We start from the raw sequence: 27,689 nt of genomic DNA, 5'->3' as shown, positions 1-27,689 counted from the left end.
ATAATTCCTCCATTATATTTTTCTGGGTAAATGGTGAAGGGATACCTGTATCTGGGTCATGAAAATAAGAAGACTTCCTTTAGTAACAGTTCTGATCAGCACCTTTGAAGTCTATTTGGGTCCCTGTCACTCGTTGATAACACTAGGCTGCCTTTGCTTTCTTACTGTAGTTTCCCTATAACAAAAAAAAAAAAAAAAAAAAGCCAAGATCTAGTTGTTGGTCATCTTTCCTGAACTCCCATCTCATTAACACCCATCATTTCCCCTTGGACCAATTTAATTTTAATGTATGAAATCACTCCTATTTACACTGAGCATTTCACTCCCTGACTCAGCACCACTTTGTTATTTCACTATGTTAAGGAGGCCGCCGAGTTGTGGTTTAAATGGTAGCCAGACTGGAAAGCATTCAGGGGCGAGCTGAGTCCTGAATCATCAAGCCTCACCTCTCCATCCCAGATCTCATCTCGCATGTTCTACTATATGGTTGATTTCAGCCATTGCTGCTGCTTCCTTCCATTAACTTTTTTTTTAAGTTCTAGAACTCATGTACCCAGATAAACATATTCACTTAAATGACTATCCCCATAAGTACATTTTGCTAGCTCCTCTTTGGAAATTACCTTCAAAAATAATTTTCCAGGTACAGACACAATGTGAGTTCATTACCTTACAGTCACTGAAGACCATTCTTGGATGATAACCTATTTTATCTCCCCTGCCACCATTTTCTCTCTTGGCCCTCTCACTTTTATTTTGCTCCCAGGTTATTAAAAAGGCTTAGGTGGGGCTCCTGGGTGGCTCAGTCATTAAGCATCTGCCTTCAGCTCAGGTCATGATCCCAGGGTCCTGGGATCGGGCCCCGCATCGGGCTCTCTGCTTGGCGGAAAGCCTGCTTCTCCCTCTCCCACTCCCCTTGCTTGTGTTCCCTCTCTTGCTGTCTCTCTCTCTCTCTCTCTCTGTCAAAATAAATAAATAAAATCTTAAAAAAAAAAAAAAAAAAAAGGCTTAGGAGTCTGAGAAAAGAAGGCTGGGGAATAGACTGAGCCCAGCAGCCTGTGGTCTGTGGTGGGATGGGGGTGGGGGGTACCCTTTTGCCAAACCCACCAGGAAGCAGGCTTAGTGAGATAAATTTGTCTGAGGGCTGTCTGCCAGCTACAAGAAGGAATGCTGATATCATGAGTGTGACCAGCTCTGTGTTGTGAATGTAAACTGTCTAAATTACTACAACCAAATTTTAGGTCCATTGAAAGCTCAGATCCAAAGAGGACTGCGTACACAAAAAAGTATACCTCCTTCCAACCGTGTGGCTTTTAGAAAATAACTTCTACATGTACCATTTCACAGCTCTAATTTATTTCATGTTTTAAAACACTTTTCAGTGAAAACCTGTTTCATAATATTTTTTAAAGATTTTATTTATTTATTTGACAGAAAGAGACACAGCGAGAGAGGGAACACAAGCAGGGGGAGCGGGAGAGGGAGAAGCAGGCTTCCCGCCGGGCAGGGAGCCCGATGCGGGGCTCGATCCCAGGACCCTGGGATCATGACCTGAGCTGAAGGCAGACGCTTAATGACTGAGCCACCCAGGCGCCCCCGTTTCGTAATATTAAACTCCTAGAAAGGAAGGCCTTATGGAAATCTACTAAAAAGTGAAAAAATCATCTTTGAAGACCCAATTGATAGAATCCAAGTGAGCCTAACTCACGTATTTTGTGCCTGGCGATGAAGTGCTGTAGTTTGACTGATGGGGACAGCACAGAGTGATTCTGTCACCTGGATGGGCACAGATTTGAGTGTGTCCCCAATGCTTGTGTGAGACATGAGGCGCTCAGATGGCTCCTGTGTGGGGAGAGGGGAAGACATTTATCCTGCTTTCCTCCTCAGGGGTCATTTGACCAAACCGGCCTCATTTAGCCTCATGGTCCATCATCCTAAGTTAACCCCTCTGGAGTCTCAGTTGCCATGGCTGTTTACTCTGAATGCACTTGAATTTGTCGGCACTGCCCTGGTGCTGCTATGCACCAGAGGAGCATGGGATGGCCTGCTACTGCCGCCAGCATTCTAGCCGAATAGCAGTCCATAGCTGTGTGTGCCCTTGCCTTGAGGGCTCCCCTCTGCTGAGAGACTCATTCCGGAAAAGTACCCAGGTTCCCAAGAAGTTAAAATTGGGGAACGGAGGGAGGTATTCCAAAAATAATAACCCACATTTGAGGTCATTCCCACCAAGATGTCCTTGCTTGGTTTCCACTCCCCGGGGCAACAGGCAGTGACCTGTAGGTTATGTATTCATTGATACGACAATCCCACTGTACAGGACGTTTTGCTTCTCTCAAAGGAGTACCAGAAATGCTGGGAACGTCTCTCTGCATGCACCTCCTGTCCTAGCTGTAGTGGACAATTAACACCTGTGCAAAACAAACCCACGGTCTCAATTACCCATGTGTGGTTGTTTAACAGAAACATGGGACTTAGAGCAGTTGGCCAGATGTTCTCACCTCAAAAGGACGGTTTCAACCTGCCAGCTAACAGAACAAGCTCAAGAGAAAATGACATGGAAAAACCAGCATAGTTATGCCATAGAGGGTTCCACAGGGCTGGAAACCATTCATAATCTGATTTAATATGTCTGGGAGGCCAACAGTATGGTACAAGACACACGTCTAAAAGATGCCATTCCTGTCTCAGGCTTTTAGACACTGATTTTGAGGACAGATCATGGCCAAAGGATTGTTTTATAAACTCCACTGAAAGTTGGTTATTGCGTAAGACATACTTGAAACCTTATTTTTTTAGTCCTTTTGTGAGGAACGCTTCATGAGGTGGAAGAACAAAGCTGAATCCTAATAATTCCGTGGTAAGCAATAAGAAGAAAGACAGGGGAAAACACACTGATGTCAGTGATTATAAGCTAAGAAGAAAGGCCAAAAGAGGTGAGGGTAGAGGGACAGAATTTGGAAGAAAACAAAATGAATCAGAAGAGTCGAAGAAACAGACTGTGAGCAACAAAGGAAATAACAAATAGAGCATCAGGGACAATAATAGAAATGATGAGATATTCAAGGTGCATGACTGCAGAGAGAGACACCAAGTTTGGGCGGGCTGGTTGTACTATGGAAGGCAAGAGGAGCCTGGGGAAAGGATTTTGAAGAATGAAGTCGCTGGCAAAGCTCAAGCCACCCGATGAGTGACTTTCAGACTTTAATGTGGGGACAGATACCCTAAGAGTCTTGTTCAAAATGCAGATTCCTTGACTCCATCCCAAGACAGTCTGATTTCCCTCTGTCGATAGGACAGGGAAATGTTTTTAAAAAGGCCAGATGATTTTGCATTTTTTACACAGATGCAAGTGACCTTCAGACCTCACTCTGAGAAAACTCTGCAAACAAACCAAAGAAAATCTTATAGCTTGTAATGGCATCATCAACTTATTCGAAGAGAACAGAGGTGCTTGTAGGTAAAGAATATGGCCTGTGAACCCAGCCAGGAAACATGGAAGAGCGACCTAGAATTATAGCCGCAGAACGAGAGATGCTGCAGGCAGGCACGGTGGAGGAAGATCGAGCCAAGTTTCTTAAGTTTGTTTCCGGGATGGAGACCGGCATTTGCCCTTTGCAGTTTGAGATGCCCCTCACCCCAATTGAGACCAAAAAAAAAAAAAAAAAGCCACCTCAAAGAAGCCTCTGAAAATAATTAAGCATGATAATTCTGGATTATCTTTAATTAGAGGGAGGCTCTGGTGCACTCCGAGCTTTGGAGGGTCATCCTGCATTTGCTACAAGTGATCTGTCACTTGCCACGTGCACATTATTCATTGCTTTCACCTCTGATCTTCCCCTCCTCCGAGCACAGCCCTCTGTAAGGCCCCTGCACTTAGGCTGCAGAATAAAAGAAATCTCCTCACGCTGTTCCTGCTGCTGCTGCTCAATGCCATGTTCCTTCCGGTGGGGGGGGGGGGGGATTCAGAATGATGGCATCTTCTCCTTTCTATCCTTCATTCTGTGCAGGCTGCTTGGTGCTGGGCCTGTGCCTCTGCCAGGAGCTCCAGCCTGTCCCTCATGAGGACCTGGGTCCTTGCTGCTGCAGGAGCAGTGCCCAGGCTGGAGCCAGCAGTCTGTAAGCAATGCCAATGCTTCTTGTAGGCCCAAGGATGCCAGCAACATGGGGGACAGAGGAGGAAAGGGAGTGAGGGAGACTTGGAAAAAGAACCAAAAAGGCCAGGTAGAATGCACAGGGCAGCCAGACGAAGACTGTGGCCATCTTTGAAGGCCGACAGGCCAGCAACCATCTCTCTGCCTCTTCTGACTTTATCTACAAGGCCTGCACCCGGGCACAAAGCACCATACCTTCTACGGTTTACACCACAATCCTTTTTCTTCTCCTTTCTGCATGAATTTAGGGCCCCACTCAGTGCCTCAGTACTGGGGCTCCTGCTTGCTGCCTTGAATCAGGTGGTTACCTGACCACTTCTCAGGGAACCAAGATCTGCTGTGTTCTGCATCCCGACAGTACATAGGGTAACACTGGCCCGAGACTAGATGGATGGTGCGTACTTGTGGAATTCAGAGTGAGGTCATTCTTTCCTCCCTAGAACCCGTTCTTCAAGTTGCTAAGTTTTATATTAACAGAGTCCCCCAAGACTGTCTCCTCAGGTCAGGGAAATTGAAATGTACTTAAAATAAGTACCATCTCAATTAATATCTCAAAATTAGGATAAAAATCCTGTCAAGAAACAAGGGTGGCCTTTGAGGTCAGAGCTGGGTCTCTCTAGCCCAGCCCTATCATTTATTTCCAGGCTGCAGTTCCGAGAATTGGGCCTTTTCTCTACACCTCTGTTGCCTCCCCTATATATTAAGGATAATAAAACTCCCTTTGCATAAGGTCATCAGGAGGATTAGATGAGAAAAACTGGTGTAAGAGCCCCTGAGAGATGTAAACACTCAAGTGTTTTTTCCCTTTTAATTTTGGATTGAGCCGCTTTTGGTGGCTTATTTTCCTTTTCCTGGGTCTTATAATATCATTTCTAGTGTGCAAAAATACTAATGAAGTAGCACCCAGTGATTCAATTAATAGCATCCACTTCCCACAGTAGTTCTTGGAGGGGCGCCTGGGTGGCTCAGTCGGTTAAGCGGCTGCCTTCGGCTCGGGTCATGATCCCGGGGTCCTGGGATCGAGCCCCGCCTCGGGCTCCCTGCTCAGTGGAGAGCCTTCTTCTCCCTCTCCCTCTGCCTGCCTCTCTGCCTACTTGTACTCTCTCTCTGTCAAATAAATAAATAAAATCTTTAAAAAAAAATAGTTCTTGGAAAGTTTAAGGACGATAAGGCTCAGCACCTCCACCCATACAACAGGCCGCAACACATTCCACCTCTCAGCCTTGCGCATGCTGCATTGGTTTTATTTTGAATTGTTTACTGAAGATCGACTTGGATTTTTTGACACATAGGCTAAGCTCCAGAGACATTGGTGCTACTTTTATTCACATTTAATTTGCAAGGAAAATTTGTGTGTAAATAGGAAAAATACCTCTTTCAGTAAATAACAGTCACAATGTGTATTTGTAGATCTTCGTACAAAATTATCTTAGCATCCTTCTCTCTCATTGTAATGGGCTTCGAGGACTTCTCTTCGCTCTAAATGGGAATATTTACTGATCAAGAGCATGCTGTTGCATTCTCTTCTGCTGTAACCCGAGGAAGCAGCACCTTTTCACCTCTGGAACTGGCGTTTCCATATTACTCATGCTAGTCTTTTCTCACTAATTTTATGATTATAATGAGACAGTGGTGCACTAGTTAAGCACAGATGACCTTCTAATTGAAAGACTGTAAATTCAATCTCCATCGCTGGGCGCCGACAGAAATTTAAATAAATATAGCTCCTAAAGCCCTTGTGATGGGATGGCCTAATGACCAGGGGCTAGCAGAGCCCAAGTCATCTGTCACAGGGGACCGCTGGCAACTTCTGGGTGTTAACTACAGGAGTCATTAGAAGCAGGTTGCCTTCACGAAGCCAAGTGAGTCGAAGGACGTTTCCCCTGGCTTTGATTCGGGCACTGTGCCTTGCTGTCCTGTAACAGATGCCAAGTTGCTTTTTTGTCAAAATGCTTCCTAACACAGGAGCCTGAACACGAGGGGAAGCTCCATTCTCAAATGGGACCTAAGCAAACAAGAAAAGCCTCTCTACCAGGCCCCCTTTTTGTCTGCTGCCATTTATAGATTCAGATGCAATCAGCTGCCCAGGGCCGTGTTGACATCATCCCCTTGCTTGCTGTATTCACCATCATTTTTCACCTCCATGACCTTGGACAGCAATCCAATTCAGGTTTCCAGAATGAACTGCCCTGAGGATCAAGATGGGTATGGAAATGGTCAGTCCGAGGAAGGAATCCATGGAGCTATAATGCTGGCAACATTTGTACCAAATAATTGAGTACTTGCCCTTGATATGTTTCTGACCTTCCATTTTGGCTTGAACGTTTGTGTGCATGTGTCTCTTATTGTGAGCCACCTTAATTCTCTTTTGCAAACAAGTTGTATATCATTTTTTTTTTTAACAAACTGGCTGCTTTAAAATGTGTCCCCGGACCTTGACAACAACTATCTAAAAATGGCCCCATATTGCTGACAATGTCTTAAAGCTGGTTATTGGGTTGTCAGCATGGTGCGTCTTTATCCTGAATATATCACACAAACACAATGGAAATTTCCCATTGCCTTTAAAGTTTTGCATTCTGTATATTTGGTTGTTAGACAAATAGAGCAAGCTTTGCCGACTTCATTTTCATTCTTGGCAGCATGTTTTTATCATAAGGCAGATAGTCATTAATTTACAGAATCAACGCTGGGAACAGCTTTTGTGATCTCATATTAAATTTTCCCCTGAATCCGCCCCTTGGCAAAAATTACTCACATCGTTAAAAAATATTTAATTAGGCTGTAGTTTATACCCAGCTCACTGGGGAAATGTTGGAATTAATATGATTTGCATGAATTCTGTTTCTCTTTTTCTGTCAGAGATTAGTTTTGAATTCAGTTCAGAGGGTCGTTGACACTGCCAAGGACTCACAATCGTGAAGGTCAAACAGGTAGCAAATACTTTCCCCTGGGTAGGTTCCCTGAAAAGACAGCTCAAAATTGCTTTTAATTATGGGTTACCTGAAAGGCCACTTGCTGTTTTTATTTTTCCACAGATCCCTGAAACACTGTATGATTGGAAGTTTTAGGTAAACCATTTTATTCCCAACTAAAACAGGCCGGGTTTTGTGTGGAGATAGATGTGCCTAACTGTGCAATACCCAAATAATTTTCTTAGCTGCTCACTGATTTCTGTGGGTTATTCACAAAGGAGAAAAGTCTCTTCACTTTGTACTGGGATATGGATAAAGTAGTCTTATAAGACAGTCAGCCAGCAGAGAGTACATTTTCTACATAGCAGTGTATCTGCTTGCTTAATTCTCTCTCACAAGGTAAGATACAATGTTTAGTTATGCATTTCCTTGTTTATTCTTCCATGGGTCAGGAAGAAAACCTTAGGGAATTCACAATCCTATGCCATTTTTTTCAAAAGAAAATTTAATGGAATATTTAATTAATAATCTAATCAATCAATTAATCTCAGTTACATAAGTGTTGAAATCTAATTCTTTTTCACAGCTATATCAATAAAAGAAGCGAAATGGCTACCCACTTATCAGGATAATAGGAAACTGTTACAGACACAAAGAAAAATTGACATTGTATTAATTCTGCTACACTGGCCCTGAATTTGCCAGTGTTACCAGCATCTCCTTTGCATCTTAGATGAATTTCAGTTCACTCTCTGGGACTACCAGATACACCTCTTATGGCATAACCTTTCCTAATGGTGAGAAAAAGAAGTGATGATTAGCTTCTTGTGTGTGTGTGTCTTTTGCCTTTGCCTTTTTTTTTTTTTTTTAAATTCCCAAAGGTTTGGGCTTTGTAGCTCTAAGAAAAGTCAAATTCCAGTAGTGAAAGGGCATTTAAACTTTTTGGACATTACCTCTGTCTTTATTGTTGCATTTTAAGTTTAAAAAATATAAACCATCTGCTATCAAAATATGTACAGAGTATACCATGCTGCTGACTAGCCAACTGTTGATGAATAAATGTTTATATTTCAAGTGATTTATATAGGGCTTCTTTCAGCACTGGAAAGATGAGAGTCAGTTTGACCCTTGATTCTAAAAATCGTGTGTCAAGTCACTCGCAGGGAATGGATGCCAGGTGTATCTATTGCAATAATGGCCTTACTCAGGAACATGGCAAATGAGGATCAACACATGTTCCTGATTATTCCAAAGTGTTCTAAATTAAAAGAAACTTAAAATTAGAGAAGGGAGGAAAACCGGGATTTTTGAGTATATATGTTCTGCTGGACATTGCCATGGTGGTTTACACACACAACCTTATTTAGTCCACAAAATACCTGATAAGATAAATATAATTACTCCATTTTAAAGTTGAGGAAGGGCCAGTTCAAAGAGGCAGAGTAGATAGACCATCTTTTTAATTCGGCCCTTTCTTTTACACAGGAACATACTGAACCTAGAGAGAATATATAAGCCCCACACAGTAATAGAGTTTGTCTCAGATATGAGGCTGGAACCCACGTCTCCTTCACCCTATCTCGGGTGTGTCTGAATTTTCCCTAAGACCTCCTGAGACCAGCTCAGACTAGAAAAGGTATTTGTTTTTAAAGATTTATTCATTTGAGAGAGCGTGTGCACGCACACGTGTATGCACTGGGGCAAGAGCAGGGCGAGGGGTAGAGGGAGGGAAGCAAACTCCCTGCTGAGTGGGGATCCCAGTGGAAAGGTTGGATCTTGAGACCCTGAGATCATGACCTGAGCTGTAATCAAGAGTCCAACGTTTAACCGACTGAGCCACCCAGGCAACCTGAAAAGGTGTTAAGTAAAAAACAGCATACCCGTTTTCCCTCCACCTTTATTAGTTCATTGTGCATTATTTGTGTTATAGCAAGCCAGTTCAGCTCTTTCGCTTTCCTAAGATGCATGCATGTGGTGTTAGTAAAATGTTTCACACAACAGGGTAGATGAATACCTTCCCCTCTAGTAGAAGGAAATTCATACAAACAATAGCATATTTACAATATTCTTTTTAATATATAACTTTATTAACAAGTGCCTGTTGTTTGATTTTTAAAAAAAAAAATCAAGTTGTAAACTTTTACTACAAATTAAAAATGAGGTTCTTAAAACTCTCAACTTGACCGGATAGGAAACAATTTAAAAACCTTTAAACGTGTACTGAGAAAAACCAGGCTTAAAAAAAAAAAGAAAAAGCATTTGTCATTACCAAAAAGAGATGGCTTTAAGGTAAAAAATAAGAACCCCGTGCTGCACAGATAATGCAGATAATTCTAGTTATCTGGTCAGCGGGCAAAAAGCAAGCACTTAATGTCTTCAGCTCCAGTCTTTTGTTCATTATCTTGTTGCTGGAATTTCATGTTCCTTTCTTCTTGGTGCTTGACCAAACCGGATGATGGTAGAGATGGTTAAGCCAGCCCTGCTCCGCTTCAGAAGGGACAGATCCTCGGCTGGTGAATCAGTTGCTTTTGTGACCCTGCCATCTTGTGGTTTAGGGTTTTCTGGGCATCTGGGTGGGTCACTGAAGTTGCAGTGTACGGGGTACCGGCACGGAGGTGACTGCTGACCTCAGGTCTCATCTCATTGACTTTCCTTGTCTTCACTGCTGTCCTCTCTAGGCGGTCTTTGGCAAGGAGGCCCCCAGCAGCAAGGTGGTCTGTAACCGCCATTCATTCTCGCACTGGTCTACCTTGTCCTCCTGCACCTGGGTTGGAGGGCCCCCCAGCATCTCTCCCTGCACGGGAGGGTTGGAAGACTATGGTCGCCGCCCCTCGGCTCTGTGCCCATGGCTACGTGGGAGCCGTGGCCTGCGGTAGGGCCCGAACTGTGGGGGCCTCAGAGCCCTCTCCCACCTGTTCTCCTCTCCCCACTCTCCCTGTGCAGGTAATTCTACTGGGAGTTGCGGGGGGAAGGGGGGAGGGCCCCTGGGACCTGGAGAGCATCTTAATGGTTAGGGTCTGCTATGTATTTACTGCCTCACTCTGGAACTCCACCAGAGCCTGTCCCATTTGCTGCCTCCACACCCTTTCCCCTTCCTCCACATCAAACTCCACCATCTCCCTCTCCTGCCCTAGGAAGGCACTTCCTGGGGTCCTGGTTCTTTATGGCAGGGGGGCGTACAAATACCTCTTCCTCAGTGTTATTCCTGGTGATGAAACCATGTAGGTTTCTGACACCATTGAACCATTTTGCTGTTCCCAAAACCTTTGATGGCATGACCTTCTTGTCTCCCCCTCACCCCGCCAGATGCCTCCAATGTGAGAGCCGGGGTGGGAGCCGTTGCTGGGTCCCTTTCTTGCGGCGCCGGTAGGGTTCTACTCTGGGCTCTCTGCAATCCATTCTCCGTTCCCCACCCAATTCACGTATTTATGACATTTTTTTTAAAGATTTTATTTCTTTATTTGAGCCACCCAGGCACCCCTATTTATGACATCCTTGTCTGAATATATGAAAACCAAAAATATGTGACTTAAAGACAGTGAGTGAGAGGGGTGCCTGGGTGGCTCAGTCGTTAAGTGTCTGCCTTCAGCTCAGGTCATGATCCCAGGGTCCTGGGCTCGAGCCCTGCATCAGGCTCCCTGCTTGGCGGGAAGCCTGCTTCTCCCTCTCCCATTCCCCCTGCCTGTGTTTCTGCTCTCGTTCTCTCTCTGTCAGATAAATAAATAAAATCTTTAAAAAAAGTGAGTGAGAGAGAACTGTGAAATTGAAGAAATGGTACAAATGCCAGTAGGACGAGGGACATTAACTCAGCCTTGCAAAAGGATGCAGGTGACTCAGGAAGCTAGAAGAATCCTTTTCCATTTAGCGTTTGGCTATTGCTGTTTGCTTTTCCTTTCTCCTGTAGCTCCCTTATTTAATGAGCACAAAGCTGCAAGGAGTCTTTGTTTAATCCTCATGTCTAAGGTGGCCAGTCTCAGTGTTTCATCCCATGGTCTCAGAAAACTGCGGAGTTGTTACATGACATTTGCATCCAGTTTTCTATCTATTTGAAAACAAATATCACATCCTGTTTTCTTTCATTATGAGCAGGAATAAATTATGAGAACAGTACCTGAGAATACAGTCTACCTTCCAGGGTCACCAGTTTTCTTATTTAGTGGGTCTGCCCTCCCATGGACTCCCCACTGCCCCCATCCCTATTCATACTGCTGTGCTCATGAGGCAAAAAATAAGCATAGTATCAAATTCCCGCTGTTTAATCAGGCTGTTTTCACAACTAGATGTGCTTGAAGAAGATTATGGTTGAGATACATTGAAAACATGAGTTGTAACAGTTTGGGAAATTTCTAAATATTTTGCAAAATATTGTGCTAGTGGTGGAGCATGTATTGATTTGTCTTATGAATTCTGATTCAGGGTGAAAGAGTACACATGGGTAATAATTATTATCATGATGGCTGCCATTTATTAACTGCCTGTTGTATGCCAAGCACATTACTCATCTCAACAACCCTAAGTAGCAAAATCCCCATTTGACAGGTGAGAAAATGGAGGCTTGGCAAGGTGAAGCAAGTTCTTCAGGCTCACACAGACATTGACATAGCTAGGTTTTAAACCCTGGCCTTTCCAAGTCCAGTCAGTGCAATGTCTCAAAGCAGAACCCTGGAAAGTGAGGCAGAAGCGATTCCCGGCCCTGATCGATCCCCCTCAAGTTCAGGATCTAAGGTCTCCTCTCTGACTTACACTGATAATAACCCAGGGTTTCAGAGAGGAGGGAGGCAACATACCAGAAAGCATTTTGAGCTCAGCAGTTTAATCAAATCAACAAATATTTATTGAGCACAGTGCTAGGTTTCTTGGAGACTCTAAGGATAAATAAGAGATCGTCCCAGACCTTAAGAAGCCTGCATTCTAGAAGAGGGTTTCATAGTAAGTGTGCCAATAGCTCAGTAGCAAAGTGTTCCATTCCTTCAGTTCCGGGAACAAGTCATTTCTAGTGCTTCTACAAGTATGACATTTTTAAGACTGGAGATGAACATGGTTTGAGAACATTCTCCTACAGCACACGTTCAGTTGTTTTAGGAAAGAGCGAGAACGAGGGAGTCAGTACATATTTTATCCGTCCCCACATTTAATACCTCCCCAGACCAGTTCCTGATGACTCCACATTGTTCTGGCCGTGAATGGCAAAAATAGTCCCCAGAGATATAGTTCGCACATGAAATTGTCCAAATACACAACATTAATTATGTACATTATGTAAAAAGATAACAGTATTACCTGTCCAGTGGAGGGTGGGAAGGAGCGTGCATCTTAGCGGATAACATTCTGTTCCAGCTGAGGAATGTCAGACTGACTGCGGGAGGGGAGAGAAATGCTGACTTTGCCAACCAAAGATTGCCTCTCACTCTGAAGTACACACTCCTCCAAGCTCCTGAAACCTTAAGTATCGATTTTCTGGGATGCCAACTACACTACTTTCCCGTTCCTCAGCCTGAAAAGGCAGCAAGCCTCACATGAGCTCGCTGTCACTGTTTCTTTCACCTTCGAGGCTTCCACTCTGATGTGAGTAGATGCTGTAGAAATCGAGGGAAATTCTGTATGTACTTCAAACATGTCATGGCTGTTAGCTAATTCACTCTCGATCCCCACCCTAGGAAGCAGGGATTATCTCTCACAATGACGAGTTATAAAATGGAGAGACAGAAAAGGTACAGTACCTCATCTGCCCTCATTCCAAGAATCAGCGGTGACAAGGAGGGGGCAAGGAAAACAGACTTCTGCTTCCCAGGCTAATGCTCAAGTCAGTAGTTCATGTTATGCCTTTATACGTTAATAGTATCACCATACTGTTGTCTCTCCATTTCTGTCCTTTCCTTCTATTCCCAAAACTCTGCTTCCAGATACCCCATCATACTGTACCAACGTACTGTTACCAAAACTCTGCTTCCAGATACCCCAACCAAGTCAAGGACTCTGGTTCTCACACTACTACTCCCAATACCACTTTTTCTTTCAAGCCAAACCTTTTCAAAAGACCAAAATCAAAACACATCAACATAGAGCCCTTCTAGTTGGAAAGTGATCGGGTAGTACCTCAAAGGTACCTCAGGGGCTCCTTAAATTGGCTCCAAGACTCTGTAGATTCCCTCATCCTCTACCATGCCAAGGAGAAGTTGAGGAAGGAGATTATGCTTTTCATCCGAGTCTCAAAGGCTCCATGATCCCAGAAAGGTCTAGGGTATTTATCTTTCTGTTCAACACAAAAGTCATGATCATCTCCCACTTACCGTACTTTATTAATGTGCTTCTGCATCAGACTCAAATGGCTTTGTTGAGGTCCTAATGACTGTGCCACAGTTTTGATTGAAAGTCCCGGCTGATCAGACTCGATAGCCCAAGCCTGGGCTTCTGTTAATATGATAAATGGAGAAACAAAATCAATAAGCCACCATATTACTCTTGGATTCAAACCCTTGAAATCTGCTCATTTCTCAGTACAATTGCAATGCTATTTATTTATTCACGTGCTCAGCATAAAGGGAATACTTACTATGTACCAGGGATGGTACCTGGGAATTAGACAGAAATGGCTTCTGCCCTCAGGAAGCTTACTCCAATGAATTAACAGATGGTTATGCTCACCGATCACTCAATATATGCCATATGCTTTCTTTGGCACATTGCGTGCGTTATCTTATTTAATTTTGACAACAGCTAGGTAGATAACCGTTATTTACCTGTATTTTATAGTTGAGAAAACAGTAGAGTAACTTGCCCAAGGTGGGAAATGGTTTTGATCCCAGGCCATGTGCCTTTAGAGTCTGCATTCCTAACCAATAAGTCTCCATTAGAAGCATGGAAAAGTACATATTAAAGAACCTTCTGAAACCTAGTCCACTTTGCATATACCATTAGTCATTAAACTGCAGCTGGCTATCCTGAATGCCTGACCAAATGATTCTGGTCCAGGTAACATGCCCTTCTTGTCTGGCTATCCTGGAAGGTGCCTCTTCAAATGTTCAGCAGAAAAGACAGGAACTCATCAGTCTCAGCTAGGGGACTTTATTTCTAAATGATGCAATTAAAACCAGAACAAGAGACTCTGTAATTGTGGACAGTCACCCATAGCCATTAGATGGTATGAAAGGGCTGGCTGTAAATTCAGCTAATAGATTACCAGAAAACGTACCTTCAACAATCTCGATTTCATCTTAAGGAAGCAAGAAGGAAGCATTACAGGAATAATGACTCATTAGTGACTTGAAATTGGGATTATTTGACTTTGTTTTGTGTCCATAGATATGTAAGGCTGATGAGACAATAGAATAGATGCTGAGAAAATCAAAGGGGTGGTCAATGATGGAAACCAAAAGACTTCTTCCCAGGGAAAAAGGAACCAAGGGAGCTTCACTAACTTGAAAACCTCTGAATGTTTGGCATGGGGGTTTGAGATCACCCCAGCTCCTCCCTGGTTCTCTTGAAGCTCAGAGAAGAGCTGGAGTGTGCCACATGGAGGAAATGGATAAGTCAAGGATATGCAAAATTACAAGAGGGATAGCTCTTCTAGCTATTCTAGGAGCCTAGGAGGAAAATAAATACGTGGGTGCTAGTAAAAATGGATGCAGTTTGCCTATTGCTTAGGTGATGCCTAGTGGGTGAGCTAAGAAGACACACTGCGTACTCTGGTGAAGTCCCAGATCCTCAGGAAAGACAACAGGGAGGAGCTTACCAGTTTCTAGCAGATAAGGCTGCCAGGTCCCCACCATCTCCATCAGTTTATTCTTGAGCTTTTATTCATCAGAATTCATTCCAAAACATTAAAACTATTGCCCTTGAGGCTTTCGTGTGCTTTCTTGTTCCTTCGTGGATAAAGAAGGCTGCAGCTGAATCTTCACAAAAGTTGCCCATGAAATCCTTGAGTCATCCTTGTTTTGATTTGGTTTTGTGTTTTTATATTCCTCTCGGTATGGATAGCATGAAATTTTCAATTTGCAAAAGGATTTAATCAACAGCAAATGTTTTGAATCAGATTAAAACCCAAATACTTTAAGAGCTATGTGTTTATTCTGTCCTGCTGCATGCACTTTATCTTGCTTCTGAAGGGCAATGCAAAGCCCTAGCTGCGCTAATGAATTGCTTGCAACAGACAGGTATGTTAGTGGTTAATAGTGATGAATGTTTACCTTAAAAATCCTGGGTTCTTCCTGAGAATGTGCCCCCTTCTCCTTGACACGTCAAAAATGGGAAATCATCTCTGAGACTGTTTTATTTGTCTGTGTTGTCGGGACAGCACATTTACATACTTGCGAAGGCAATCAATATAAGCAAGCCCAGGTCTTCCAAGAATCCTTAATTATATGTCTAAGAATGCATATGTATTCGCATGTAATACTTGTGTTTCTGCGGTGTTCCCCCCCCCACACCTTTTTGAGCTGACATGCGCTAAGACTCTTTGAAAGTGGTAAAATCAAGAGTGTAACAGGCAAATGCACGATGAGCTGTTAAATGTGATGGCAAAATAAAAAATTTTTAAAAAGCTTCCGTCAGTATGATCAGTTAAAAAAAAAAAAAAAGACAGCCAGCAAACTGTCTATCATGTGATGAAATTTGACAGTAGGGATTATGGCTTTGATGGACCAGAACAGCTAATAGAAGAAGCTGACATTTTTGAAACCCTGCTAATTAAGGGTTCCTTCCTTAATATTAAAATAAAGTCTTTGTCTGGGTTTTATGGTTGGAGAATCAGGTGTTTTCATTAATATATGCCAGTCAGTCTTAATAAGCGTGGAGGGCAGAGGAAGTTATTATTGAGTGACCTTCTACAAAATAAGCATGTTGCTAAGGGCTCTAACCCTGCCCTGTTCAGACTGATGAATCTCATTTCCAATGCAAAAGCTTCACAAGAAATCCAAGTATTCTCTGTGCAATCACAGAAAATAATCCTTGTGTCTCTTGTAATGTCCAGAATTGCCACTTACTACACTACTACTGTACAATGAATATTACAATACATATTATTTTTCTAGCACAATTGTCTACATTTCTGAATTGCCCAGAATAGAAAAACTTATTGTGAAGACACTTGTATTGAAAAGTCAGCTCATTTTAATACTTTTCAAATAGTCATCTACTCTGTTCATGAATTATAATGCTCCGAATACATCTGACAATACTGGCTTTGAAAAGGAGATATGTCTATATTATTACATATTCATTTTCAAATAGATTTCAAACAGATTTTAAACCATTCATTGAAATTCATTGAAATGATAAATTCACAGTTGGATTTTGATTGACTCTTAATCCAATTTTACTTTTGATAAGTTTTCACCCCTCCCTCTCCACCCACCCCCAACCTTCCTCAACCAATATATTTTTTTGTTCTGCTATTGGTTTTTATTTATTTTTTTTAATTTTTTTATTGTTCTGTTAATCACCATACATTACATCATTAGTTTTTGATGTAGTGTTCCATGATTCATTGTTTGTGCATAACACCCAGTGCTCCACGCAGAATGTGCCCTCTTTAATACCCATCACCAGGCTAACCCATCCCCCCACCCTCCTCCCCTCTAGAACCCTCGGTTTGTTTTTCAGAGTCCATCGTCTCTCATGGTATGTCTCCCCCTCCGACTTACTCCCCTTCATTCTTCCCCTCCTGCTATCTTCTTCTTTTTTCTTTTTTTTTTTTTAACATATGTTGCATTATTTGTTTCAGAAGTACAGATCTGTGATTCAACAGTCTTGCACAATTCACAGTGTTCTGCTATTGGTTTTTAAAGCAAAACTGATGGGACAGGGTAAAACTTGAAGGTTTTGATAACAATATGTAAAGCTTGTCAAATGAATTGGTAAATTCAGTTCAAATCAGTAGAGGCCCACACTACAGGTGATTTGTCTGGCTAATTTCCAGTATACCCATGTTTCTCTGTAGAAGCAGATGTGTATTACAAATATCTGTTGATTCACACCCAGAGCAAAACTTTGAAAGGGTCTTTCAGTTACTGAGCCATAGAACCATCTCTAAAGAACCTGGAAGTATGCAGATAGCTAAGGTAGTTGGTGTTGGGATAATAGATCAAATACCTTGAGGGTTTGTGCTTGCCCAGCATGAACCAGCTGCTCCTTATCTTGAGCTCTTTCTGTCTGTCCTAGGTGGAGAAGTTGGTAATACCTCTGCTGGGGATTGTATGGTCAGGTAAAAAGGCCACAAATCTATTTAAGTCTCTTTGGAGAAGGAAGGAGCTAGATTAAAAACTGCACAGTGCACCATGGGTCTTGTGCTCACCTATGGGAAATAAAAAGCATCCATCAGAGAAACTGAGTTGATTACAGCTAAGTACTGGAAGAGGGGAGACGAAGATCTTGGATTCAGGGCTTTAGCATGTGGGACAAGTTCAAACTGGCGATTATTTCAGCCCTAGGTGTCTAGGAGTCAGTTGTGTTTGAGATGCACACTCGAGAAGAGAAACAAGATATGACATTTCCTATAAATGACTTAATGAAGCTGTTTTTCAGTAGTTTAAAAAGGAAAAATAAAAAGGTTAGTGAAGACTAGCGTAGATCTATCTCCTTAGGGCCCAAATCCATCATCTAGTGTTTACTGAGCCTCTACCGAATGCTTCGCACTGTCCTGGGCTTGTGTAGCACACCACCCCTGCCCTTCTGAGCTTCAGTGCAGTTAGAACCCCATGGTGTCTTGGACAGCTCCCTTTTTGTCACCTGTCCTTTCTAATTTTCTTCTCTATGTAGAACCAGCAGAGGAGTTGCCCTCCCAGACAATTTGACAGGGAGTGACCTATAATGCTCAAATTACAACTTATTCTTATACTATGTTGTGCTGTCAGGTATCTTTGTCATATCATTTAACTCTGCAAATGTTTGCCCTATCACTTCAAAGTGGGTCGTAAGCTCCTGGGGAGCAGGTGCTAAGTTTTAATGTTTCTTTTTATGCCCATGATCCAAATTCAGTGTCTTACAGAGAGCAGATGACTGATAAATACTTCATTGACTAAAGTCTTTAAATAGTAGATTAAATCTAAAAATTCAGTCCTTTTATTCTAAAGACAATCCTCTATGTCTATTTTTTATTCTCTCACGCCTCTTTAATATCAATTTCATGGTATTCTAATACTTCATGTTCTTCTACTCCAGGGATTCTGTGGTTCTAGAGCAACAATGTCCAGTAGAAATATGCTACAAACCACATGTGTAACTTTAAATTTTAGAGTAGCCACATTTTAAAAAGTAAAAATAAGCAAGAGAGATGGATTTTAATAATTATTGTATTTAATCTATTGAAAATATGTTGATATGTGACAATATAAAATATATTGCAATCTTTTAATTTTTTACACTAGGTCTGAAACCTAGTGTCATTTTACCCTTATAGAACATTCTAATTCAGACTAGCCACATGTGGCTACCCTCTTGGACTCCCCAGCTCTAAAGACTATTCATGGATAAACTCCTGGGGTGTATGAAAACCCTAAAATAAAATGCTAAATTGTGTGTTGTGAGAGTCACCAGTTGTTTCTGGTGACACAGAAGAACAGAATTTATCAGATACCCAAAAAGGTTTATTTCCCCCACCACCATCAAACTCCTACCCTCAACTATCTTAAGAAACACAGCACTGCTTTTAGCCCATGGAATGACTCCTTTTCTCTACTTGCCTGTTCTATTTACATTCCTATTCTAACAAGACTAACTCACAGTCTGTTATTAAACAGTTGTGAATTTAACTTATTCCTTTAAAATAGCACCTAGAGACTGCTCAGGGTATTGACTCGTTTCATAGAAAATAACCTCAAACACTACCACAGTTGGTAGTTACAACAGCCAAAATAAAATAGAAGTATATCAGGCCTTTCTCTTATGGTAATTCACTAGGAATAAAGGATACACTAGACCCATGTGCCCACATGGCTTTCCGGAAGTTCCCAAGATGCGCTAAAACATGTCAACAGGAAATGTTCTGGAAGGGTCATTAATTCATCACAGCACAGAGGGTTTTATGCCTTCTTGTTCTCTTCGCTGGGTTATAAACTCCAGGTTAACTTGACACCCACTTCCTGCAGTGGCTAAACTATTTTTGTATACCTTGTGATCTTCTTGGATGAGATTTTTCAAGACCCCTCACAACGACCTGGAGGAGGAGAGCCAGTGGTTTCAAAGTTAGCAGCTATGGCATGACCTAAATCAGAGAAACCAAGATGTCAGTTGAACAAGCTCCTCCTTTTGTTTTGCTTTCTCTCAAACATGATGCTCTCTTGAGGTCTACAGACAAATTCCCTTTCTTAAACCTTTCTGGTTTTGTTAATTTTTTTTTTTTTTTTTTTTTTTTTTTTTTGCTCATTCTTGTTCTTCTCCCAACAGCATCACTTAGCTCCTGGTAAGGGCTTCGGTCATAGAGTAGCCCCTTTAAAAACAATCAGGTATGAGTAACTCTATTATTTGTGCACATGAAACGTATCCAGAGTTTTAGTCACATAAGCCACATTGTTTTTCTAGGACTAGAAGAAAATAATCATCTGTTAACTTTCAAAACACAAATGGAAAAGGCAACCCCATAATGACTAGTGTTGTCCGTATCCATTTAACCTTTCTTGAAAATAAAAGGGCTGTTTAGAATTAGGGCAAAATTTAAATTTCAATCTTAACTTATAAGCATTTTCTCCTTGTTCTTATTCACATAAGCAAAGAAGAAGGACAAAATTCACTGTTAGAATAACAAAAACAATTAAACAAGAATGAAGATACAGTGATACTGAAGTCTGGCTATGCATAACATGCATCTCAATGTGTATCTAGATTTAAATGACAAATATTGAACCATGTAAAATTTGAGGATAATGGATTATGCCAATATCAAGTATTTTATGCTGATTGGTTTCCTTACTACCAAGGTAATGAAGAAGCTTTGAAAGTGACATCTTACTATTTGTTTGATCTTCAGAGGAGAGAGATTGACTTGTTTCTTTTTAAGATTGTTAATCCTTCTTTCTTGGCATCATTTCACTTTTGACTATGATGTAACCTCCAATTGCATCCTTTTTTCTTTCCCAGCACTGTGATAAATACTAAAAAGTTGGCCTTTTCTTCCCTACAGACACTTTAAAACTATAGGAACCTTGTAAAGCAAGGTTTTAAAATTTCTTGACTTAGTCACTTTCACAAGTCCTTGGGCTCATTCCTGTGACGTAATGTCCCTTCAGTATTACAGCATTCTCTAGGTTCTTCTTTCAACCAGTGTCTGTTAATGAAAGGAAAAGGATATTGACATATCAAAACTCTTCTAAAACCACTGCCTTCATAATACGGGGTGATGGAGAAATACCAGAACCATAGGACCACAAGAAAAAATGAAATACAGTATATAACTTATTTATTAAGCAGAAAAAAAAAAATGGGAGAGACTTCAAAGTCTTGATCTCTTTTATACCCAGGCTATTTCTAGAAGTATTCAAATATGCTCAGTTGTAGTCTGAGTAATGATCCAGCTAACACTTCTGAATATTTTACAATCAGTTGTCCTTGATCAATTCAGCTATTGGGAATGACAGTCATAAAAGCAGTGTAGTGTTCCATAGAACTGTGCCTAAATTCGAAGCAGTATCTGCAATCTGTTCTTTGTTTCCTCTTGTGTTCCATTTCTCCTACAGCTTTCTTCTTTTTCTTCTCTGAGAACTAGGAAATCCACTGGAATTATCTTCTGGTGCTTCTTAATCAACGTTCAGAACTGGTTATACAGGATTCTCTTCGGATACTCTGGTTGGACATTCTCGAGTCGGGCACTCCAAGGGTTCTAGAAAAGTATACAAAAATACACCAACAGAGAAGTACTTGGCCTCACTGATTCCCAAAGGAGTTGAAATGTTTATTTCTGAAGATAAACACATGATATGGTATCTTTTAGCTCAAATTCTTCTAAGGGAAGGCTCTGTTAACATATCTGTAAGAAGAGAGTTGGAGTCGTTTTCTTATTTGATGACACTGAAAGGATTTTTCATTCTGCCTCATCATTCTGATATAGAACCTTTCTTTCTTCTTGTTCTACTAATTTATACATGTATTTCTGTAACAGACCCAATGCTTTTATGCGTTTTTCTTCAGATAAGTCAGCAAATACATAGAATGAGACAGAGCAGTAAAGAACATCAAGTTTCTGTCAAAACAGTTCATAAATATTCAGTAGCGTTCTGCAATATGTAGGAAGTTATGAAGATGGCATTAAGATACCAGTAAATCCAAAGAAAACCTATGCTAATCAAGCTATCACATCTTATTATATTTTATTCTTTTATCACTTTATCATCCCTCAATAATATAAACGTGACCCCCAAAAAACTACAAATCCTAACCTGCCATGCTGAGATAGAATTTCCATCTTATCCTGGGTCAGGATTTTCTAACCAGGGTCTTACAGTGGATCTGAAAGTCTAACCTGGGAGTTCGTCTTCCAAACGGCTTGCCACTAACATCATCCTCTCTCAGGTCTGACCTTCTATTACAATATGGCTGGCATCCCTGTAGGAGTAGGGCCCGGCTGCAAAGGACTCTGGGAAAAGGGCTGAACCCACAGGTGCCTCCAAGTCCTCCCCACAATCTCAATGCCCTCAAAAACTCAAGAAAAAAAAAATCCTATAAAAAGGCTTAGGAAATTGTACCTTAAATGGCAGCTTTTGAATGATATTTTTGTGTGATCAAAATGAACAATGCATTATTCCTAAAATGGAAATATTTTTAAAGGAAGAAAGAAATAGGTTTTATGATCTTTCTTTATAAAATATCTTCCTCAAGTTGTTCCACTGTGGAGAGGACTGACAACATTGCTGCCTGTTCCTCATTTGTACCAAACCATCTCAATCAAAGGAGCACTGGATGCAATGAGTTGCACTGTTAGTATGTTGCTGTAGTTAAAAAGTATTTGCTCACCCCAGGGGGCCAAGCAAAGGCTATTGACATGCTTGCTTGATGTATGAAAAGACAAATTAGTCCCCCATCCTATCTACCAGCAGGGTACAGTGACCCTACATGGAAAAGTCAACTCAAACCACTGTATAATATATTTACATTTTTTTTTCCTGGGAAACTTCAGAGTTACCAAATCAACTGTGTCTAGTGTGCAAATTGCATGCAAGCTAACAGAATGTGAATTAAATTCGGGGAAAGCCATGGTTTAGCTTGACTATGCGGATGGCACTCGTGGCTACAGTCTGTTCTGGAGGAATCTATGGTAGGTAGCCTGAGTGGGGAGCACAGGGAGAAAGGAGTTTAGACTAAATGACTGCTTATTACCCATTGCCTGTCTCCTGCCCCTTGTACATTCTCGGCAGTTTTCCAATACACTAAGCAATGTGAGAGAGTCATTTCTCTCTGTGTCACGGGAGTAGAGGGAGATCCAGGGAGCAATGGTGGAGAGACAACTCAAAGTCCCATGGGTCTGTTTCTTGAGTTAAATAAACATAACATGTTTGGGTTTTTTTTTTTTTTTAGCACCACATAAGGTGATTGGACTTACTATAAAATGAAGAGGGTCTTATATTTGCCTTGCCATCCAGTTTGCACCAATCAGAAGAACACAATATTAAGTGGAGAAAGGCTATACCTTTCCATTATGTAGATCCTAATCAATATAAAATGAAATTTCTCCAAAGTTCTACTGTTACTTTGAAGGGATGGTTAAGAACTAATTTTCATGAAATTCTGTGAACATTTCGATAACCAACCAGCCACAGTTCTGCTGTAGATTGCAGAGAGGGGGTTACAAAAGATGGCTCTATTAAAGAGTGCCTTAAAACCTGTTCTTTCCCGGCAGTTGGCTTTTATAGAAGAAGGTCGAGGTCTCCATGCATTCAACAACTACTTATTGGAAACCTATTATGGTGCTATATTGTAACTCATTTTACAGGACAAATAATGTTATAATAATAATGGCGTGAGGGGCACCTGGGTGGCTCAGTCGTTAAGCATCTGCCTTTGGCTCAGGTCATGATCCCAGGGTCCTGGGATTGAGTCCCCCATCCAGCTCCCTGCTCAGCAGGGAGTCTGCTTCTCCCTCTTCCTCTGCCCCTCCCCCCTGCTCGTGCTCTCTCTCTCTCTCTCTCTCTCTAAAAAAGAAAAAAATAATAATGCCATGAATAATATAAAAGAACCAACCTAAACTTGTCCAAATCAAGCACAAATAAAGCAAAATTCTTTTCAGGTCTAAATATCTATCTTTTAGGCACTCAGCAAACACTTGTGATAGACCTACTGTGTAGGAGACACTAGTCCTAGTTCTTAGCGGGCAGGTTTTGGAAGACTTGGTCACATTGGATTGGAGCCCTATTTATTTTTCCTATTTCAAGGTAGCATGAAGTCATGTCTGTTCATCAAGTGAAAGATCCCCATTCTTGGTTCCTGCAGTGTACTTTGAGGTGCAGAATTTAGTGGCAGCTGAATTTTAAACAGTCTTCCTAAGAGAGAAAAATCAGACAAGGGGTAAGAAAAGTGGTTAACTGAGAGTTTGCCCACTGGGCTGCTAGCCCTACTTCTACCAGCAAGCAACTGGGTAAATTTGAACAGGCATTTTTAACTCTTCACCTGTTAAATAAGAGGGCATTCGCGGATGGTTTTTAAGGTCTCTCCCAGCTCTAAAATCTAAGAAAGTGAAGTGAAAAGCCGTGCGAGGAATGTTGAAAGTGCTAGACAAACGTAAAAAGTGAGGAAGAAGAGGAGGAAGACTCTGGGCTCAGAGACTTTTGTCCATCCCCATGTCTACCTCCCTTTAGTATACCTGCGTTCGTGCCTTTTTTTGGACTGAGAGATGAGGGCCAAGCATCCTCAGGCCTGGCGCTGGGCGGGCTGCCTGCCCTCACCCTCCTTCCACTGTGGTGCTCAGAGTTCTCTCCTGAATAAAAGTGAAGCTAAAGGATGGTGGAGCTCAGAGGTCCTTGCTCGCTCCGCCTCCCTGACTGCCGATGTGCTCTCCGAGAAGCGGTGGGATGACAAGGCAGACTTTGAACCAAATTCTACCTCCACTGTTAACCACGTCCAGTATTCAAGTTCCTCTAGAGAAGAGGACATCAGAACAGTTCAAAAGAGTGTTTGTTAGGACAATTAATCCAAGAAAAGTATGGAAAGTACTCATACACAGCGGTGGGTAGCTTCCCAGAGCGTTACTGGTGTAGTTGGGGCTCAAAGCATGCATCCCGCCTGCCACACCCTCTGACCAAAGCCACGTCCCAAAGCCACCACCCAAACCCTCACTGTAGTTATGTAGGAGTGTGCATGTCTGGGGGTCACCCACTCTCACCCACCAAACACTGTTTGGTGGATGCAGCAAGCAGCGTGTTGCTGCTTTCTTAACAAGTGATTTCCTCTGCATGGTTTCACTAGATTTTCAAAACCAGGCTCCGAGGCAGGTAGAGAAAGTCTTGTTTTCAGCTTGGCTCTCGGGCCACTGCCTTACACCATTCCCAAGGAGGGTGCCTCCCCGCCGAGTCCCACAGAGCAATCCAGGGAGGTCAAGTGAATGGTCCAAGGTCACACAGCAGAGGAGGAAGAGATTCTGATCTCCAAGTCAAGTTACGACCCCAAGTAGTTTGTGCCTTCCCCTCCGCCGAGTGACCTTGAGTATAGCGAGCGCACACAGAAAGACTGTGATAGAATCAGATTCTCAGTGTCAGACTTTCCGTCCACTGTTAGACTCTGGGGTACCTGGTGGAAGATCCCTTGAGGGCACTGAGGGGATGTGATGTGGCACGTCATGCCTCAGTCTTGCTCTAGATGTGTATACTTGGGCCATTATATTATGGAAAGGAAATGCCTGAATAAGCGAGCCAAGCGGGCTGTGGAGACAGCGGCCCACGCCTCCTCGCCGCCATTAAGACTGGCTTACATGAATATTCAGTAGCCGGCACCCCTAAAAAATCTATTAATCTCCCACCTGTGTTGTCATCTTATCACAATCTGTGGTCTGTGCCAAAAGGTACATTGCAGTATTAAAGGAAGACTTGGAGAGAAGTGACAACAATATTAAAGTGCTGCCATTGGACTCGCTGCAAAATGCCAGTGACTTTCTCATATGCACTAATCCCCAAACAAAATAACCATCAAGAAATATTAAAACACACATTTTATTAGTTTCATTTAATTTCTTAATTGCTCAAAGTCAGTTTACCCATTTATTGCTGTGTGAAATGCTTAGAGGCAAGGCGCACATTAAAGGGATTATTTCCATGTAATCCCTCCCTCCCAGAGGGTAGGAACTGATCACTTATGAATCCTGATTTACGCTCTGTAACAGTATCAAATGGAGGAAATAGTTATTGTAAAATGATAGAGTCAGTAGTCGGGTAATACGGTAGGAGAGTGTAATTTAATAGCAAAGAGAAAGTACCTCATTTTCGGTAAAAGTTATGCGAGCCTTTTTCAGGAAGAGCTATTAACCAAACTGAATTTAGCCTCCCATTTTTCTGGCTCTCCCTCTGTTAATTGATAGATGTTGAAGATGTGTAGCCTGTTACGATTTTAATCAAATGGTGTCTGGGAGTAGATGTGATCATTTTACTGGGACTTGGAGTTCTGGGGATAATAATTGCTCTGGGTATTATGCTCTCTGTGACAGTTTGCCCACTGCCAGTCTTCCTTCTTGGAAGAGAAAGAGTGCAGGCTCTCAGATGGAATTTGGAGGGATGCTGCACATTACGCAGGAAAGGGAGAGGAGGTAGGAAGGAGTGCTAGGTAAATATCCAGCAAGAAACTTCTGATAGTCTGAACTTCTGGCACTGGGGTACATCAGAGCTGGCCTGAGACCATTGAAACTCCTACCCATCAGGGACCTGGGAAAGAGCTTTTTCTTGTTTTGTTGTTGACACACCTTTCCCGGTCGTAGTACCTTGAACCCAGCATTATTTTAGGAGCATTATTGCTCTTCTTGGAAGGAGGTAAGAATCATACCATCAGAAGAGCACAGAGATAAGGCCAGTCCCTTAGACAGCAGGCAACCTAGACAGGGGCCATGCCTGACAGCCTGGAAATAGGCCTGCCTCCACTGCAGGCTGACCCTCTTCTGATATTTGATATTCACTCTCTACCTTTAGAATCCGCCTGATACAAAGAGTATACCAAATAAAACATTTTTTTTCAGGCCCTCAAGGAGATTTGTACCATGTATCTTATTAGATTGAAGGCAAAACAAGCTGATACTAGCAGGAAAAAAAAATGGCTGGTTCAGACCCCAGCTGACCTCTTTTGCATGGAAAATTCTCCATGTGATTACCGAGCTAATGAGTAATATTTAATGAAAACATTATGCCTTTGCATATATTTGTAAGCAGCACTTCTTTCGCCTAAATTTACATAGAAATAAGCTGATATGTATAAATACACATCTTGGAATTTGGTGTATTCTAAGGAAAATACTCATCTGCTATCTCCGGCTGTTTCTATACAAAGCCCAAACTTCTCAATAAGAAAACCGTAGAATTCAGTCAATCATCCGGTTGACACGAAACATGCAAGTATTTGATGATGCATGGACAAAACAGCTGAACGCCAGGCAGGCTCCTCCACATTTCACAGAATGTTTTGGCTTTATGCAAACAACGCTGTATGAGAAAAAAAAACTGGGCTAAACAATTGCTAAATAAATACGTACCCCCCACCCCACAAAAAAAAAAAAAAATCTTTCAACTCAAAGAATCCTTTGGCATTTAAGGATAAAGACTCAGAACTAGGATCGTTGCTGGGGTCTGTGTCTATTTCCCTTCCTGCTCCAGATCTGAATCACAGGGGTGCTGAATTTGAGAACAGAAGAGCCGTTGACACCTTTCTCTCCCACCCTTTCTCTTCCCCCTCTAGGTGGAGCTGACAGGCAGTAGCGTCTTTGACTATGTCCACCCAGGGGACCACGTGGAGATGGCAGAGCAGCTGGGCATGAAGCTCCCGCCCGGGCGGGGTCTCCTCTCGCAGGGCACTGCTGAGGACGGAGCCAGCTCTGCATCGTCCTCCTCCCAGTCGGAGACCCCTGAGCCAGGTGGGAATTGCAATCCCAACATGTGGGATGGTGGGCAGGACCTTTGACAATGACTGCACTCGAGTTGCCAGTGTGAAGAGACTATAAATAGGTCTACTGGTATTTAACAATTCCACGCAGCTTTCTGTCCATGCAGTAATTAAATAAGGAAGAGATTTGAAAATAAGGAGACAGTTTAATAAGTATAATCCAGAGATCTAATTTCAGTTGAACAATACATAGAGGAGGTACTAGTTCTTTTAGTTCCTCTTTCAAATCACTAGAGGGAAAGGGTTCAGATTTGGAAAGCCCTCTCCTTTGTATTGTTACTGTGGCTAAATGCAATGCATTTATTTATTATTCACCAAAATCTATGATTAAGGCTTCTTGAATATTAGCTTGTAGATAATTAAAAATATTAGGGACTTGCAGAAATCTTGGTTTCTTTCTTTTTTTTTTTTTTTTTGTAAGCATCAGAAGGTACTTGAAAGATGTGAACAGATAAATTAAGGCTAAAAAGAAAACAGAAATGGCTACATTTTAAACTGCCTTTCCACCCTCAGTATTTAATTAGATCAATTGTATAGAGGAATGAACAGAGGTGACATTCCTCATTGG

At 42.0% G+C, this 27,689-nt stretch overlaps 1 protein-coding gene across 5 annotated transcripts in view; it reads left to right on the top strand.

Moving 5' to 3' along the window:
• NPAS3 (neuronal PAS domain protein 3) overlaps positions 1-27,689 on the top strand; it is an 832,468-nt gene that overhangs the window by 683,164 nt on the left and 121,615 nt on the right. For all 5 annotated transcript variants that reach the window (XM_088024643.1, XM_088024642.1, XM_088024646.1 and 2 more), the window contains one exon: positions 26,918-27,092. In XM_088024643.1, the coding sequence (XP_087880769.1) occupies positions 26,918-27,092 (175 nt within the window). The remainder of the gene's footprint in view (positions 1-26,917; positions 27,093-27,689) is intronic.

This window comes from Eumetopias jubatus, unplaced genomic scaffold, assembly GCF_037043125.1.
Source record: "Eumetopias jubatus isolate StellerSeaLion01/CBP00866 unplaced genomic scaffold, mEumJub1_p1.0 scaffold_7, whole genome shotgun sequence".
Lineage (NCBI taxonomy): Eukaryota > Metazoa > Chordata > Mammalia > Carnivora > Otariidae > Eumetopias > Eumetopias jubatus.
Note: the sequence above shows the minus strand (reverse complement) of the source record. Positions and strands in the feature narration are given on the sequence as shown.